The sequence below is a fragment of the Lycium barbarum genome, chromosome 11 (genome assembly GCF_019175385.1).
Source record: "Lycium barbarum isolate Lr01 chromosome 11, ASM1917538v2, whole genome shotgun sequence".
Taxonomy (NCBI): domain Eukaryota; kingdom Viridiplantae; phylum Streptophyta; class Magnoliopsida; order Solanales; family Solanaceae; genus Lycium; species Lycium barbarum.
The window spans coordinates 26,878,386-26,897,062 of record NC_083347.1 but is presented as its reverse complement, the minus strand read 5'-3'; the positions used below and the strand labels follow the sequence as shown (position 1 = coordinate 26,897,062).

The 18,677-nt window shown below is 36.1% G+C and overlaps 2 protein-coding genes across 2 annotated transcripts; one reads left to right on the top strand and one right to left on the bottom strand.

The window, feature by feature from the left end:
* Nucleotides 1-487: 487 nt before the first annotated feature.
* On the top strand, nt 488-13,538 carry LOC132618795 (WD repeat-containing protein 26 homolog). Its single transcript, XM_060333802.1, has 5 exons — nt 488-823; nt 3,179-4,051; nt 5,699-5,800; nt 11,012-11,641; nt 13,159-13,538. Exons 2-5 carry the CDS (start codon nt 3,254-3,256, stop codon nt 13,414-13,416), a joined length of 1,788 nt encoding a protein of 595 aa, XP_060189785.1. The 5' UTR covers nt 488-823; nt 3,179-3,253; the 3' UTR covers nt 13,417-13,538.
* A 1,074-nt stretch (nt 13,539-14,612) lies between these two features.
* On the bottom strand, nt 14,613-17,098 carry LOC132616936 (oxygen-evolving enhancer protein 2, chloroplastic). The gene is made up of 4 exons (XM_060331715.1): nt 16,731-17,098; nt 15,936-16,168; nt 15,790-15,840; nt 14,613-15,074 (listed from the first exon to the last, which is right to left on the bottom strand). The coding sequence occupies exons 1-4, from the start codon at nt 16,966-16,968 to the stop codon at nt 14,814-14,816; spliced, it is 783 nt and encodes a 260-aa protein (XP_060187698.1). The 5' UTR covers nt 16,969-17,098; the 3' UTR covers nt 14,613-14,813.
* Nucleotides 17,099-18,677: the final 1,579 nt, after the last annotated feature.

Below are 18,677 nucleotides of genomic sequence, written 5' to 3'. Positions count from 1 at the left end.
ATAGTTTCACAAGTGAGATACAAGAAGCCTAAGATGTACACATACCTTATTCCTGTCTTTGTGGGGTAGATAGATTGTTTTGAATAGCTCCTCGACTCGAAAGAAAAATAAATAAATTTGAAGCATGGTAAACACCTTCTATGTAAATGAAGCAACATATACTAATACATACTATTAATTTTTTTCACATGTTCGAACCATATCAATCTTCACTACGCTAATATTATTCTTAGCGTAATACAATAAATAAATCTTCAAACTTAGCCTCAGCTGACACGTATGCCCTCTAACTTTTAGTGTGCACAAATAGCTACTTTGTCAGTTGAACACTCTAAAATTTACGTACCACGTGAATATTTATATTTATATATTTAATTTTATACAAATTGAAGTGTCTACCTATATGCACCTCACCTAAAATTGAAAGACATACTGGCCAGGTAAGAATGGAAGTTCTTTCCATTAATGTTACAATTTCAGTATTACCAATAGACAAAAAGCTTGTTGGATATTCATAGGCCGCCTTAGAAGGTTTGAGAGGTGGTTCCCTAATCCACGCAAAAAGATAAGTATAATTACAATACCCCTTAAAACAAGTATAATGCCAAACAAACAAGACTTTGCTCTATTTCTTTCTCCATTAACAAATACCCAATTTCTCAACTCCCAACAATCATTCATATTACCTTTATTTACCCTTCTTTAAATTCCCTTTTTTTCTTTTAGCTTTGCCGACATACAAAGTAAATAAAGAATACAATTTGATCTGAATCTTTAAATTTGCTTTCTTGGGTATTGCTGATTTTGCCCAATCTTTATTCTGGTAATTTTTATTTATTTTTTTATGTATACTTTACTTTTCTTTTACGCAAATGTTTTGTGGGGTTTGGTTTGATTTTCATTCTTGATTATCTTTGTTGAATAGTATTAGTAGATTACCTATAATCTGATTTTCCCAAGTTGGATTTTGAGTGGTTATTGTAGTATTACTTATTTTACTAAGAAGATTATGTATTTGGAGTTAAAATTAGCTTTTGCAAGTAAGTTTACTGTTACCTGCTTTACCTTGGTGAAAATGGAATGTATAAAGTGGTGCCATTGTCGTTTTATGGTGTGTTGTAATTTTTTTTTCTTTCTGTATGAGCAATTGGATGACTTTTAGTTTCGATCGAATCTTTTCGATCAAGATCCTTAGTTTGTGCTGTTGGTGGAGAGTTACTGGTTTAGATTTACTGAAAATGACATTGCGTTGGAGTGAAATTGTCGATAATTAGTTCATTGTTGGATATAGCAGGTGTAAGAGGCTTAAGACTCGTCATTGTCTTGTGCATATGTGTGTGTGTGTATCTTACTATCATTCTTGATCGTAAAAGGTTTAAGCGGCTCAAGACACATCACTATCTTGTGCATATATATGTGTGTTTGTGTGTGTCTTACTATCATTCTTGATCGTAAAAGGTTGAAGACTACTATCATACTTGATCGTAAAAGTTTGAAGAGGCTTAAGACTCATCACTATCTTGTGCATATATATGTGTATCCTACTATCATTCTTGATTGTAAAAGGTTTAAGGGGCTTAAGACTCGTCACTACCTTGTGCATATATACGTGTATCCTACTATCATTCTTGATCATAAAAGGTTTAACACTCATCACTATCTTGTGCATATATACATGTATCCTACTATCATTATCATAACAGGTTTGAGGGGCTCAGTGGGTTCGCTAAATGCCTACATCAATATCTAGCCTGGGGAGGAATTAACTTTATTGCCAAGATCTGATATGACATATCCATAATCCTGTATAGAAATAGGGTAGACCCTCTTTTTCATTTTGAGAGAATGATTACATTGTGTAGCCAGCTCTTGCAAATTTTCACATCTAATGAGTGAGATTTTGCTGATAGCTCCAGCTTTATTGTGGCCAAATTTATCGCCTCAAGTTGTCCTTGCATATGATTAGGAGGAATAGACTCTTCCCCATTAGGGGCCAAGCTATTCTGGATAGAGCTATCAAGTCGGTAATGGTAGCATATGTAGGATGTGTTTTCTTTTCTATTGAATATATGCATTCATTTTACACTAACTACCTAGCTTTAATGTTGATTAATGGAGAACTTGCATGCTAGTGTGCACAAATGGTAGAAACATTTGTATTTGGGGTAATTGGAATTTCTTTGTTTGCATCAGTTCTCTTATTTTGTGGAGGAACATAAGTAGTTGATAATGCTGTTTGATCTGGAGGATGGTATTCAGTAGACCGAGTAGGTTATTCAATGAAAATGGTAGCAAATGCTCCATTGATGTTAGTAGGCAGGTTGTTCAATAGTTGGATAATTAGTAGTATGAAATCTGGATGTCCATTTAGGCCGTATGTTTATTAAGCTTTTAATTCAGGCCGTCCCTCCCTGCCCTTCCTTTATCTCGAGTAGTTGTTAAAAAGGAGACTTTATGTGCTGTAGCTTGTTATGTTACTCAGACTCTTCAAAAATATCGATGGGTGCGTGTCGGATCCTCCAAAAGTAGTGTATTTTTGGAGGATCCGACACGGATGCGGCATCATTTCTGGAGAGTCCGAGCAACTAGCTTGTATATGGATCCATATCTCTAGTTCTGATGGCGCCTTCTGTGTAATGAGTTTCAACTTAAGCAAGCAAAATTATTGTGTAGCATAAGCAATTATTGCTATCTGGCATCAGGTCCAATATTACTGGTTGCACCTCGTGATGGCATTTTATCTCGTAATTCTATATATTCTGTTTTGGTAGGGGATGGTTAGAAGCTCTTGACTGTTTGAAACTGACAGCAGTATTCGTTGAGAATCTGTCCAAACAATTTACTTTCATAAAACTTGTTGGGTATGTTTGCATGTGATATTAGTCTCAGGAAATCCTCTTGCTCAATGCTGGGCAATCTTCATCAATAAACTGATTACATACTTATAATAAAGATTAGCCTGTATTCTTCTTAATTGCAGTTTTTTCTAACTCTCTGTTTTGATCACTATCTCATTAGTCATTACTATGGTTTTCTTTTTTCTGATCTTTTTCTAATCTTAGATCGTTGAAATTAAATCCTGCAAATTGCCTTCTCTCTCTTTTTTCTGTTTCTATTTGATTAATTTTATGTTATTTCCTTCTCTGGTGTTACATGGGTCTCCTTTTGTCAATTGAAGGATTTAGGACTACAATTTCAGCTTTTCAGTTTTGTCTCCCCCCTGCTATTATATATGGGCTGAGGTGTTTGTTTCATGGGAGCTGCGGAGGATGATGAACCACCATCGAAACGTGTGAAGGTATCCTCTGGACAATCTGTAGATATTTCAGACGGGACATTTGTTAGAGATCCTGTAAGTTGTTCATTGAGTGACTCCATGGCTCGGCCCCTGGCTCTTCAAGGGGACGATGAGGTTGTTGGTACAAAAGGGGTTGTCAAGAAAGTTGAATTTGTTCGGATTATCACTGAGGCATTATATTCTCTTGGTTATAAAAAGACGGGGGCCAATCTAGAGGAAGAGTCAGGGATACCCTTGCACTCTTCTGTCATAAATTTGTTTGTGCAGCAAATTCTTGATGGTAAATGGGATGAAAGTTTAAACACATTGAAAAAGTTTAGTCTGGTGGATGAAAAAATTGTAAAGTTGGCATCTTTTGTGATATTGGAGCAGAAGTTTTTTGAACTGTTGGACAAAGAAAAAGTCATGGATGCCTTGAAGACACTGAGGACCGAGATTTCACCCCTTTGTGTAAACAGTGATAGAGTCCATCAGCTTTCGTCGTGTGTTATATCACCTTCTGAGCAGGTTCTTGCTGGGGTACCAGGTCAAGGTATAGTGAGAGTAAAGTCACGTACAAATCTACTAGAGGAATTGCAAAGATTGCTTCCCCCAACAGTTATGATTCCAGAAAAGAGACTGGTACATCTTGTTGAGCAGGCTCTTGACTTGCAACTAGAGGCTTGTAGATTTCACAACTCTGTGGTAGGTGAAATGTCACTGCTCACTGATCATCAGTGCGGAAGAGATCATATTCCTTCTCAAACAATGCAGGTTAGATCACATTAATAATTGGGTGTTTGTTTGATCTACAAGCCTTTTGATTCCACTCTTGATTGTTTGACATGTTTAGGAGGAACTTTTATTTTGTGCCTCACACAACTGACACTATTTGTGTGAAGCTTCTTTTTGTTTCACAAATTAGTGGACCCAAATTTTACACTTGGGTCCATCAATTTGGGAAACAAAAAGAAGCCTCACACAACCTGTGTCAGATTTGTGAGGTACAAAGTAAAATTTTTCCATGTTCAATGCATCTTGCAGTCACGCAATAGTTTGTCATATCTTTATCTGTGTGTTGGTAAATGAATACGATGACTAGTATTGGATCAAGTTTATTCCTTTGCGTTCTAAACATTGTCATTGTGTTTAGAAGCGTTACCACTTCTTTTTTATATCATTGTTTGAATAACATATGTTGGTGTTATGAAGAAAAGCATTCATTGAGTTCATGCTTTGTTTCATTTAACTCTTCGTGGTTGAATGTTTTGCCAATTTTGCATATGCTCTTTTAGAATGCTTGTTTTAGAGCTGTAACGATAATAAACATGGCTTATCTTAAAGCTGTATTTGGACCGGATAGGATTTACATAGATTGTTAAGTTGCTATAAGACATGGAGTGGAACATTTAAATTTGTTAAATCAAGTTTTAGAAATAATACAAGGCTTTATATTTTTTGGAATAAAGGTCACCCCGGTACATTAAGCTCCCTATATCACATTGGGTGTTGCTTTGCCTGCTTGAACTAGTAACCTCCTGGTAACACGAAAATAGTTCTTACTGTTGTTCTCCCGTTCAAAAAAGAACTACTATTAATAATGCAAGAAGTTAATACCCCCACAGAAACTATGTCAAATTGCTTTAATGTATCTATATACTATAAATTACATACACGAACGCTAGAAGCTTACGTAATACTGTGTTCACCAAATATCAAATGAAGAACAGAGATTTGACACTCCAGCTTTCAATGCCGTGGATCTCCAAAATGTGAGCTCCACAACGTAACTCTTACTAAAATCATATTCATTTGCACCCACTGTCTGTGAGCATCAATATGGGGATACATGCTGTCCTATCATAGCGAGCTTTCTAATGAATGCAATTCATGATTTACTAATCATGAAAAAAAAACATGAATGCAATTTTATTTCTTATGTCTTTTTATTTTTTGATGAAGTAAAGATTTCATTACTGGCATCAAGCAAATGGACAATAGTTACAAAGGTAATATAGCAAAAGGGGGGTAACTTATTAGCTCCATTATGAATCTTCAATCTAAAGTCAAGGAGGCAACAAAGTTCAAAAAGGTACCTGGGGAGTCTATAGGGGACAAACTAGCCCAGCTATATAGATACAAAAGGTGTCTGGGGAGTCTATTGCTTTTAAAGATTGGTAGGTAGTTGATATTCCATCAAAGCACCTTCTGTTCCTTTCATTCCAGATACTCCAAGGAGTTGTAAATATGCTTGATAAAATGAGCTTCACTGGCTTTCTGGTTGTTATCATTTACCAACGAGCTGTTTTTTGTGTTGTAAGTCATTTTAGAGCAACCATTGATAGTGGATTACTTCTTGTAGATACAATTTGTTAATCATCTTAAGCTCTAATTGTTTCTTCATTGCTTCTACTGCACCAGATATTACGAGAACACAATGATGAAGTCTGGTTCTTGCAGTTTTCCCATAATGGAAAGTACTTAGCCTCGTCATCTGCTGATTATTCAGTAATTATATGGGAGGTATATTTAGATTCTGTTGATTTTGTTGTCATATCAATTGTTGTTTTTCAACTTAGATCAAATGTCACTTTGCTTATTGATTTTCTTTTCCTCCACTCTTTGCATCCTATATCACAGTTGCTTTCATATGGTCTTTTACTTCTGCTTTAAAAAGTTAATAGCTTGTATGCTTCACAGTCTCATGGAGTGCCACATATGGGTGCGCAAACAAACAATTTCTGTGGTTTTCGCAACCTCAGATAGTAATATATAATGAACACAATGAAAGCAAAATATTTGTAGAGGTGATATCAACCCGTTGTGATTAAGGTTTATTCCTTTTTTGGCGTATTTCCATTTGATCGGGTGCTTAAGAGGATTTTTTGGTTGGATTATGAATTGTATGATAATGTAAGGATATGCTTGAGATTTATATAAAACCTCGTTTTAGATGGCTCTTAATTTGCCTTCTATTTTGTCCCAAGAGATTAATTAATAACGGAATGAAATGGGCTCATGTGAAGTTGAATGGATATAAAGGATTCGTATAGCCAACGCCAACTATGTGATTTCTTTCCATGAGGTCTCGGGTTCAAATCCGAGGCAAAAATTACTAGGTGATTTCTTCTCATCTGGCTGAACCTTGGTGGGCAAAGCTACCTGGTACCTATGTTGGTGGGAGGTAGCAGGTGTCCAGTGGAATAGTCGAGGTGCACACAAACTGGTCCCGACACCACAGTGGAAAAAGAAAAAGAAAATAAGTCCATCCCGACTAGTTTGAAATTGAGGTGTAATTAGTGGAAAGCACCAGCATTGCAAGTTGTAGATACTTCCACGGGAGATCTTGTAGGATTGACTGTAATCAGATAGTTTGTGCCCCTACTGGTCCAAGACGTATGTCTGTATGTATGCAGACTTAAGACTCCACATGTCTGTATCTAATAACGAAGCCTCCTCATCCTTTCTCATTTTCTGGTCTACATGATTTGCAGCTTATTAGAATTAAGTTTATCAAGAAATTGTATTTTGCAGTCTGAGAAAAGTAGGGTGCCCTTGTTTTGAGAGTTAAAAGTCCAGTGACTATTACTGATGCATTTGAGTTGTTTCTGACTGGTATAGCTTTCAAACTCAAGTAGGACTTGAATACATGATTCAATTTTATGCTGTTATGTTGAAAGCTAATTGGAACGTCCTTACATCGTGACTAAATATGCAGCAGTTAACATTTCTGTTGTGTTATTAAGTGACTATTATATATCCTCGTGTTTCACCAGGTTCTTATAGTGTAAGAGGAGATTTAATAATAATTATGCATTGACTTGTACTTTGCTCTATATAATTTCTAATTAGTTGATAATTGATATTTTTCATCTTTTCTAGGATCAAGCAAAAAAGAGAGTAATTTTTATAGAGCTGGAAATAATGAGTAATCATAGTGATATGTTTTTGGTTCCTTTTTGCTTTCTTTTTGGTGCAACACAATATAGATGATGTTGAAGCTGTAAATACTTTTGGCTGTACTACTTTCACAACATTCCACCTAAGCTGGGAACTATATCAATAATGCCTCTTTTACTTGTCCCCAACAAAAATCAATTGCAAGCTGATGTTAAATATGGGCTGAGGTGTTAGTTTCATGGGACATATTCTACAACAACAACAACAACAACAACAACAACATATCCAGTGTAATCCCACAAGTTGGGTCCGGGGAGGGTAGAGTGTACGCAGACCTTATCCTATTTTGGGAGGTAGGGAGGCTGTTTCCGAAAGACCCTCGGCTCAAGAGAAAGCATGACAAAAACGTTAGACAAGGATTGAAGAAAGTAAAGAAGCCATGGCAAAAAAAAAAAGTATAGATAAACACTATGAAGAAATGGGAGGTGTTCTATGTAACCTAATTAAATTTATAGCCCTATGGATTTTCCATTATCACTGATTAGAATATTGCAAGTCATATCATGGTTCGCATTCGATAATTATTGTGTCAGTTGTTTCAATCCAAAATTGGGCAAGGAAAGCTAAAATATATTTGTTTGTTCATTATTATTCCATTGTTAAGAACAAAGTTATTACTCTCTCTGTTTCTTTTTTTTTTTTTTTGGGAAACAGTTAACATTCTATTATAGACAAAGCTTCCCCAAAGGTGTACTTCAGTAATACTTACAAGTAGTGGTTACAAAGGCAAAACCTACCACCTAGGACCTTTACAGACAATCTAAAACCTAAGTTACACGGACTCGCCATTTTGGGTGCCGTTCCCGTCCAGGATACGATCGGGTGCGGGTGCGGGGACGGCAAACGTCCGGGATACGGTCAATTACATACGGATACTTTGACCATAGTCCGTCAACAAACTTGGGGGAAAAATTTGAGATTTTGATTTCTCAAAATTAAAAATAAAACAGATTTAAGATAAGGAAAATGACATACCTTCAATATTATAGTACTTTTATCTTATGTTTGCTGCTTCATGTTTCATATAAACCAAGAATACAAGGTTGTGTTGAGTTCGGATGGCAGAGAGAAGCAGTGATATAGATGGAGGGTTTGTTTTCGACCTTGAATGACTTTCTCTTTCTATCTTGAGGAAAGAATGAAAGACTGTGAAAGAGACGACCTAGAGGCTTGAAAACTTTGCTCTGTAAAAGCTTTGCTATGTAAAATCTTGAAAAGGAAATTTGGAGAATATGAAAGAAGACGACTGTTTACAGCTGGAGGAGACATGTAGTCGTGTACAAGCTGAATTAGGACTCTTAAAAGTCTTAATTGTACTAGCGTACAAAAATGACCCCTTTATTCTTCATATGTGCTATTTTTATCCCCTTTATTTTCCATTATATGCTACTTGTGACACAAAATTGAAAGACACCTAATTATGCTATTTAAAAATGTTTCTTTCTTATACAATATAGGGATAATTTTAATATTAATTATTAGCATGTCAATTTTTTGATAATTAATTTATATTTTTAATCGTACAAAAGCACGAACATATTTACTGGTTGAACATAATAAAATTGACCCCTTTGTACAATGAATTATTCTTGGAACGTATTTTTTCATATGCCTTTTATATTTTTTCATATTTACAGCCGAATCCCTGCACCCGTATCCATAACTGGATACGCACCCCCGAATCTTAAAATTTAGATTTCGCAGAATCCGACACTCGAATCCGTACCCATATCGGATACCCGCACCCGAGTCCGTGTAACTTAGTCTAAAACAGTGACAATGTCCTCAGCCTCTTGAGGAAGGTGATGAATACACCAAAAATAGAAAAACACTAGACAATTCATTTCAATTCTGAAAGGAGATACTCGTCTTTAAAACACCTCTGGTTTCTCTCCTTCCAAATTGTCCACCAAATGCAAGCTGGGACAATCTTCCATTTCTCCCTGTGTCCTGACATATTCCCATCTCTATTCCAGCAAGCTAGAACATCCAATGTATTCCTTGGTATAGTCCACCTGATTCCCCTCAAATTGATGAATATCTGCCAAAGTTGTGTCACTTTACAGTGTAAGAAGAGATGCTTTATTGTCTCTCTGTTTCAATTTATGTAAACCTATTTAACTGGGCACAAAGTTTAAGAAAGAAATGAAGACATTCTGAAATTTGTGGTCTTAATTACGTCAGTAACATTTGTGCGGCAATAAAACTTCTAAAACTTGTGGTCTTAAACGTGCCATGACATTTGTGTAGCTGTAAAAGCTTGTCATTAAGGTCAAAATGGAAAGTTCAAGTTAAATTGTTTCCAAATTTAAAAAGGAGCCATTTTATGAATGGCACGTTAAATGTTAATGTGCATGTCTATGAAAGGGATGAGTGAGTCACAAATCTGGTGGACAGATTTGCATAAGCTGCTAAATTAAATAACACGAAACATAAGAGCCTTGTTACTACTAAGCTGCATATCTGCCGTTGTCTGCATTAGAGGTATACAGAATTGGCAAACCTTTCGCTGTGTGGAGGTTCTCTAAAACTTAATTTAGGATTTATCAGATTCTGTAACATAGAGCGACAGTGATGTTTCAAGTGATACTTGCGCAAGCAAGCATTCAATTTGAGGGAAAAAAGTTGAATACAAATCCTTGTTAAATTTTATATTATGGCTTTAGTTCCATTTTAATTTGTCTTTCCGTTCCAATTTATAGGACACTGTTCTGATTTTGGTACATTGCAAAATGTTGGACACCTTTCTATTTTATACAAATTTCTATAACTTTAAGGATTCGCTTAATTATTCACACTTCAAGTTTGATATGATGTTTGCTATCTTTTCACCTCTACTTTATATTCTCTTTCATTATCACAAACATATTATACAAGTCAAATTAATATCTTTAAACTCGGTACTCAATAAATCAGTCTCACATAAAATGGAACGGAGGGAGTAGTTATTTCATATAATGATGTCCTTTTTTAAGTTTGAAGAGAAATAAACACATGGAAGAGTTCCATGTCCTTTAGAAAACATGAAAGCTGATAGCTAATATTACTTCATCATCTCAAAAAACATATTACTTCACCATGAAGTAATTATTAACAAACTGTTGATAAAAGAGATTTAGAGAGTTGGTGTGCTTTATTCAACTGGCTTTGTAAGTTGGAAATCAGATTTTTGATGTATTTACTCCTAAATACTGCCTCTGTTTGGCGCCCAAGGGTGTGGCCTAGTGGTCAATGAAGTGGGTCGAGCACCATGAGGTCTCAGGTTCAATTCTCAATAGAGGAAAACAATAGGTGATTTCTTCCCATCTGTTATAGCCTTGGTGGACAGAGTTACCTGGTACCTGTTGCTGGTGGGAGGTGGCAGGTATCCCGTGGAACTAGTCGAGGTGCGCGCACGCTGGCCCGGACACCACAGTTATCAAAATAAAATAAAATTACTGCCTCTGTTTGCTTATCAAAGGATTAATATTGGACATATTGGGATCATGTCCTCTTATTTTTGATGGTTGATTATATTTTGGAGGACTATGATATGCAAGGTTCGTTTTCCTCCAAATTCTAAGATCCTAATATCAGGTGCAATTTATGTTTAATAAAATTAAATTGAAAAAGTTGGCCTTTAGAAGTTTAGTAGAAACTGTTGGTGTTTATGTGGGGGGTTGGGAGAGGTAATGCTGGGAATAAAAGAAAAGAGAGCTGTCAATCTTGAAGATTTGACCTAATCAGGATAATTGATAGAATTTAAGTTCATTTCTAACTTTCTGCTCTTTATAGGTCAAATTGGATGGCCGTGTCTGCTTGAAGCACCAATTACCTGGTCACCAGAGAGCTGTCTCGTATATATCATGGAGTCCTGATGACCATCAGCTTCTCACTTGTGGTGTAGAGGAAGTTGTCCGACGGTGGGATGTCGAGTCCGGTGAATGTATACACACTTATATGAAAAATGGCCTTGGTTTGATCTCATGTGGATGGGCTGCTGATGGCAAAAGGATATTCTGTGGTGTAACTGACAAAAGTATTAGCATGTGGGATTTGGAAGGGAAAGAGCTTGAGGGCTGGAAAGGCCACAGGACTATCAGAATATCGGACTTGGGGATAACAAGTGATGGGAAGCATATTGTCTCTGTTTGTAAAGAAAATATGATAGTAATAGTTGAATGGGAATCAAAAGTAGAGAAAGTAATTCAGGAGGATCAAGCAATAACCTCATTTGTATTGTCCACGGACAATAAGTATGTATTGGTTGGTCTTTTGAACCAAGAAATTCATCTTTGGAATATAGAGGGAATGATAAAACTCACAGCCAAATATAAGGGGCATAAACGTTCTCGGTTTGTTGTGAGGTCGTGCTTTGGAGGACTGGATCAAGCTTTTATTGCCAGTGGAAGCGAGGACTCACAGGTACTACTTCTCTTGTTGAATGTAGAAGCACAATCTATTTTGAAAGTTGCAGAATTTTATTTTGTCGGCGCTGTCCTTTTAATGACCTTAGCACATGAATAAATTGACAATTCTATTCCTCAAATCAGGTTGCATATTGCCTATGTTCCAGTATTTTGACCAGAAAAGTGATCTTTTGTTTACCTGAATCAGGAAAACTATATTTGCCTGCATAAAGAAGTCCTGTGAACAAGTTATCTTTCTTAGCGTATAACATTTCATGTTTATGCTTCATATATGCAATTGACATTATTTCTTTTGCATTTTCTAAGATTCTTGTAAAATGGTGCCCTTAAAGAGTTATTTCTGCTATATTGTTGTTTTGAGTATTTCAAAATAGCCTGAGCTAATCTGTTGTTCTGTTTTTTTGTTTTTTTTTTTGTTTTTTGTTTTGAGTTTCTTCTATCATGAGTAAAGTGTATTATACTATTTGGAACCACATGCTGCCTTTCTAATAATCAATGCTCTCAATGATCATGAGTTTATATCAATGACATGCAGTTACTTACTGCCTTCAGGTCATGACCTCCATGTGAAGTGTGAGGCAGAATTGGTCTATAATAGTTGGCAAAGAAGAAGGAGATCTCAAGTTTTCTGAAAAAAAAAAAAAGGAATAATGAACACATCAAGTATATTTTCATGAGATTAATCACCTTAAAGCATGACCTGCATTTCTGCAATTAGTGGTCATATATTCTTTCAAATTTATAGAAGTTATTGTGGAACTAGATAAGTTTTATAGGCTTTGGCGTTGAATACATCCTAATTTTTATGGCATATTCTTGTGATCTAGTATATCACAATTCACAACTACCCTTATCAAAAATGTAGTATATCGCAACTACTTTCTAATGTACAAATTTTGTGCTTGGAATCAAGTTTTTAGTCTGCTCATCAGTCCAATTGTAAAAAATAGCTGATATGTGTACTTGGATATGCAACAAATTTGTGTATGAAGATGCTACTCCACAGAATTCAAGATATCATTTTTCTTGTAGTCCACAATGATGTGGGTAGTAATGATTTGAATTCTTGAAACTTGTGAATCTGAAAAACAGGACGTCAGAAAGTGTGTAATATACATTGGGAACGAAGCATTTGAGTATTAAGAGATACCTATTTGGAGAAAGTCTAAATGTTGGGGAATTTTTTTTTTTTTTTTTGTGGAGGAAAGCCGAAGAGAAATCAATCTTATTAGGTGTGCTCTTCGATGAAAATATTACTAGTTGAAGTGCAAACGTAATTTTTGTGTCCCGTCAATTGTTTGTTTCATTGAAATGTACGATGGAGAAGTAAATTTTGATAGTGAAAAGATGATATTTTCCATTTCTCTCTATTACTGGGCACAAATCACAGAAATATGTTGTCAGATATTGATACTGACCTTGCATGCTCAGAGAGACTTTGATCTTTGTCTATACCATGAACCTTATATCCTTGAGAGGGACTTTGACCCTGATCTATTGCTATACTTTCAGGTTTATATATGGCACAGAGGCTCAGGTGAACTTGTTGGGGCATTGGCCGGACATTCTGGGACGGTAAACTGTGTTAGCTGGAACCCAGCAAATCATCATATGCTGGCATCTGCGAGTGATGATCGTACTATTCGTATATGGGGCTTGGATCGAGTAAACGTGAATCAACATGGCACTGTTAGTAATGGTGTAAACTGCAGCAATGGGCGAAGCTGTAAGTCAGAGATGCAAAAGGGCAAGTGTGTAATGTTAGAATGATCTCTTATTTCTATCACTGGTTTCTGTGTATATTCTTTACGTTCATGTCGAACCAACATTTATGACAAACAAGAATGTGAAATTTGCATTCAGTCCATTTAATAAATAGCGTACTTTCTCCATATTGTACTTTTTTTCTTCCATTTAAATGATTGCTTGCGTCTTTAATTGGCCCTTGCTATTTAAGGTAGGTAAGTAGTTAATGGTTTGAACCGGTTAGATGCAGGGTTGTCACTGTTATTCACCAAGGCATGTTATTGGTACATCACTATAAAATTTGCTTTTGAAGATCTAGGCTTGGTCAAGTTAGTGAGTTTTGCTAATTCAGTTTATTCCATCTCTCATCTTCTTTTAAAATTGAAATAAATTTAAGGGTGGATCAATCCTTTGTCATTATTCTTTAAATCTTTTTGTTCTTTTCGTCGACCGTCTTAACAAAAGTAGCTTTCTAAACTCTCATCTTCAGGAGGAAGATGGACTAGATTTATTCTAAAGCTCTGTCCTACTCAAAATTTACATGTTAGAATTGGGTTTACTCCTCAGAATAACCCAAAAAAGGAAGAGAAGGAAAAAGCTTCTAGTTTTCCTTTTGAGATGATTCCATTTCCTCAAGATTTATATGAATTGTACCAAAGCCTTGTGAGTTTGAGTTGATTAGAATAGATTTCTCTTTTTAGTTTTTTTTTTTCATCCATCCCCCTGCCTCCGGTTAATCCAAATGCACGTTGAGTAAGGCCCATCTAAGGGTGATGCACTTGCTACCGGGAAAATCTATATTCCTAGGGTTCAAATTCAAGACCTTTGGTTAAAGGTGGAGGGATCTCATCTATCCAACTGCATCCCTTGGGTGGTTCTTCTTAAAGTAACCTGTTTCCCTTCTAAAACAATGTAAATGATACTATGAGCCCGTTTGGATTGGCTTATAAGTTGCTGAAAACAGCTTATAAGCTATTTTCAGTTTTTTAAGTAGCTATTTTTAGCTTTTTAAGTGTTTGGCTTGCCAGTTTAAAGCCATTTTGTGCTTAAAATAAGCTCAAAAAAATAATTAGGCCCGTTTGACTTAGCTTATCTAAAACAGCTTATAAGCTGCTTTTTTTAAGCCCATCCAAACAGGCTCTATACCTTTTAACATAGCTGTTGCATTTGTTATATATGTGAGTGTGGGGAGAAAGAGAGGCGGAAAAGGATGTCAGATATATGCAAAGAAAATATTTAAATTATTAACATTAGCTTCCTCCAACAATACTTCAAACATCGCTAGTAACTTTTTTGGGGTTGGTTGAAAAGAGAAAAAAAAGGAAGTAGTCCAATTGAGCAACTCATCTCAGCACCATATGTTTTGAAGAAGGGGGAGATCAACTAAGTAGATACAAACTTAAATAATGGTTTTCTTATTCTCAAGCAATACTGAAAGAAGTGGCAGCATTCTCCACAAACTTTTTAGCACCCTTAAACCATCTCTTGTCACCAGCTTGTGCCTTGCAAATGTAAAGTTTGCCACCATTCACTGTGGCTGTGATCAACTGGTGCTTCCCACCTTCATCTCCATCTGCAGTTCTTGTCAATACTGACAAGTAGTAGTATGGTTTTCCTCCGACTTCTGCGCTTGATGCCTCCAGCAGGTTTGCAGTTGCCACTGCACCGGATTCAAATCCACCCTGCACCAACAAATTCTCACATCATTTTTGTATCATAATTCGTCCATACATTAGTTCAGACAGTGTTTTAGCCACCAAATTTAGACAATTCCGGAGCGGAGCAACTAAACAGTGAGGATTCATATAGAAGACTCCAACTTGCTTGGGATTGACACATAGTTTCGTACTTCACTCGTTCCATGTGTTATATGGATATGGTTCATTTGATTTATAGAAAAAAGCTGCCAGCTACAGTTAGCAAATTTAAATGCATTTTACTTCCACTAGTTGGTGCTGAAGTTGAAGATCTCATGGTAATATGATCAAAAGCCATTACTTGTTATGATCTTACCAAGTGATTCCCCAAATTGAGCCTCCCCTTCTCAATGACAACACCAGTTGACGAGAGCTTGCTAGCCAATTGAGGACTAATTTATGAGGGTAGCTTATACTGACCGTATTCTAGACTCGTTTGTTCATACTCTTAAGTGGAAATTGAAAAAAATCTCGAAGCCACCATTCTGTCTTTTATTTATTTGGGGACAAAATGGAGGGCCTTTTGAGGTAGATTAATGAAAAAGCTTATGCTCGAGTTATAGAAGAGCAGCAGATACTATGCTTGTAACCTTTGCTTATCTCATATGAAAAAGCAGTCCTTTCACCAAATTTTAAAAATATTCCTACTCTACAAACCAGAACATAAATCCTTTAATCCATGGTAGTTATGATTACTTACCTCTGAATCAGTTTTACCAAAGTAGGCTTGCTTTCCTAGCAGATAGTCCACCTGCTCAGAAAAAAAAAAAAAAAATTCACTTATGAGCTCACCACTTTCAGTCCATCAACTATAATATTCATGATTTTAGAGAGAGAGAGAATTACTTGAGAGAGGAAGTCTTCAGGGGAGCCGTAGTCAGTGATGGACTTCTTGTCAGTTGGAGTGACAGTGACAATGAGATTGCTGGTGGAATCAAAGTTGTCTTCAAATCTGAGAACCTGACCAGGGTACTCAATTTCTTTGCTGGGGTTCCATTTGGCTGGTACTTCCAGCTTGAATCCATCTCCATTGTATTTTGCGAAATCAGTGTTTGCCTTTGGCTTGCCAAAAACATTTGCTGCATATATCACAAACACCATCATCAAGTTCATAATTAAGCATCATCTTTTAGGATCCTTAAAAAAGTCGTTGCATCCGTGTCAGATCTTCCAGAAATGCATTACTTTTGGAGGAGCTGACACATGAACTACGATATATTTGGAGGATCCGAACAACATAGATCAGTGGTGGAAAGTTGTTCTTTTGTAGGTGCACTTTCTCAATATTCAGATCATAGTGAGTGTGTACAAAAATGATTTAATTTATATATACTAACAGTATAAATAACTTTTACGCTATGAGTCTGACTTAGGTTGCATGTATTTTCTATTTTTCAAGTGAAGAAAGACTTGAATTTGAGGCAGCCTAGGTGGCTTGGGTTACTCTATGATTATGACAACACTATCTCTATATCATCCACGCAAGGCGAAAGTAGTAGTGTATGCGACTAATTCACATATTATGATCAGGTACCTATAATCATCTTTTAGATGACCTGATAGCGTAGAAAATCTTTGAGACAGTATATCATAGTTAAACTTGTACAAGAATGTGAGAGGTCCTATATAGGAGAAATATACCAGCTTCTCCATAGGCAGCATCGGCCGGGGAAACCTTGGAACCAATGGCAGCAGCACCAATGAGGACAGTGAGAGCCAATCGGCGAGAGACGGCGACGTTGTTGTTGTTGGCATCATCTTGCTTTTGGGCACGGCAAACCAATTGGTTAGGCTTGAGGGATGAAACAGACCTCTGTGTTCTAGCAGGGCTAGAGAGTGCAGTGTACTGGTGCAAGAAGCATTGTGTGGAAGCAGCCATTGCTCACTACTCTCAATTAGTCTATTCTTTCTTTCTTTTTCTTGGCTTGGAATTGGATTTCCTCTTTGTTATTCCCTTTTGTTGGAATGGTGATGTGGGGGGCAATATGTTTTAGATAATTTTTGTGATGTGTGAAGGGAAATTGGCTTAGTTTTTAGATGTGGGGGAAGATTAGATTTATGATGTGGGATAAGGTTGTTGAGGTTTTGATTGGTGCCAACTGGACTTGAACAATATTGTTGTTTGTTCTAGTTTCCACTGCAATCTCCATGTCATACTCTTGTGGGGCTTAGTTTGGAGTAAGGCTGTTCTCTACCACACTTCCTTTCAACATGTACAAAATATGTAATAGTAGAAATGTAGCATTTATATGTTTTTAGGACTAGGAGATTGACTTGAAACTAATTTCTGAAGTATTTTTTTTTGGTAATAAGCAATAATACCGCGGCTTAGCCTAATAAATTGGGATTGACTATATGAATTTTCACTAACGATGTTTTTTTAATCTAAGCTTATCATCCTACCAAATAACAATAAAAGTGAAAAATAAGTTAAATATTTATGAATAAATGGAACGTCCATTTCGTTTTTGTTTGTCATAGTTTGACTTGTTTACAAGGTTTAATAAATAAAAAAGACTTTTGAAACGCGTGTCTTAAATATGCTGTAACATTTATAACTATAAAACTTTTGAAGCTGTGATTTCTTAAAAATGTCATAACATTTGTGTAGTTATAAAAACTTCTAAGTCATTCTTTTTAAAATGGGCTAATAATGAAATAGTAGCGGCCAACTTGTCGGACACGTCAAACATTATTAGAACTACATAAAATTTAAAATTAACCGGGCACAGTTGAGATATTAATATAAGATGAATAAGTACTTAAACTATTAAATTATCACTATTGCAATGCGATGAGGCTATATAACTTGAAGAATATTAACAACTAGTAGTTGCTAATTTGCTGGCCAGCTAGTAGGTATTCCCTAAGTTGCAAAAATGAAACTACTACAATCTTTGTTTTTTAAACTCTTCTTTCCTTTTTTTTTTCTTTTTTAAATTTTTTCCAAAATGCCCGATGAATTATGAAATTCAAAGCGATGTCTAGGACTACATTTTAGAAACGGAAAAGGGCCAAATATACCTTTGTGTCAAATATACCCTTCGTTATACTTTGGGCTCAAATATACCCCTGACGTTATACTATTGGTTCAAATATATACCCCTCCTCCGTTAAGTTTGTCCAAGGTGGACATCCATTCCTAAGTGGCATTGACATTTGATGGGGTGGATGCCACGTGACATGCCACCTCAGCGCCCCTAACCCGTTTACCCCTCCCCTCTATTTGTTCTTTCACCACTAAATTTCCTTCCCCTCCACCGTCATTGCCACCATATCGTTCTTCCCTTCCACTCTTTTCCAACTTATCATTCTTTTGACCGTGATAAACTAATACAGTATATTGAAAAGCGAATTCGGATGTAGAATACTTTCCTACATTTTTTGTGTGTCCCCCTTTGTACAAGATCGATTTTATTGTTCGTAGTATAGCATTAATGTAGAACCTAATTAACAAACAGGGAGTTCTCGTGCAACTTTTCAACACCCAATCTACCTGTTGAAAACCAAATGAGTAGCAAAACAGAGCTACTAGAGAGACATTTCAACAGTGTCTCTGTCACTACATTACTGTAATAATAAATTTTC

What these genes read in the sequence shown, in the direction of transcription:
- LOC132618795 (XM_060333802.1), top strand. Translation starts at nt 3,254, where the DNA reads ATGGGAGCTGCGGAGGATGATGAACCACCATCGAAACGTGTGAAGGTA. An exon ending in TTCCTTCTCAAACAATGCAG is followed by an intron (nt 4,052 to 5,698) that starts GTTAGATCACAT and finishes CTACTGCACCAG; the next exon opens with ATATTACGAGAACACAATGA. An exon ending in ATTCAGTAATTATATGGGAG is followed by an intron (nt 5,801 to 11,011) that starts GTATATTTAGAT and finishes TGCTCTTTATAG; the next exon opens with GTCAAATTGGATGGCCGTGT.
- LOC132616936 (XM_060331715.1), bottom strand. Translation starts at nt 16,968, where the DNA reads ATGGCTGCTTCCACACAATGCTTCTTGCACCAGTACACTGCACTCTCT. An exon ending in TGCTGCCTATGGAGAAGCTG is followed by an intron (nt 16,169 to 16,730) that starts GTATATTTCTCC and finishes TGATATATGCAG; the next exon opens with CAAATGTTTTTGGCAAGCCA. An exon ending in TTGGTAAAACTGATTCAGAG is followed by an intron (nt 15,075 to 15,789) that starts GTAAGTAATCAT and finishes TTGTTGGTGCAG; the next exon opens with GGTGGATTTGAATCCGGTGC.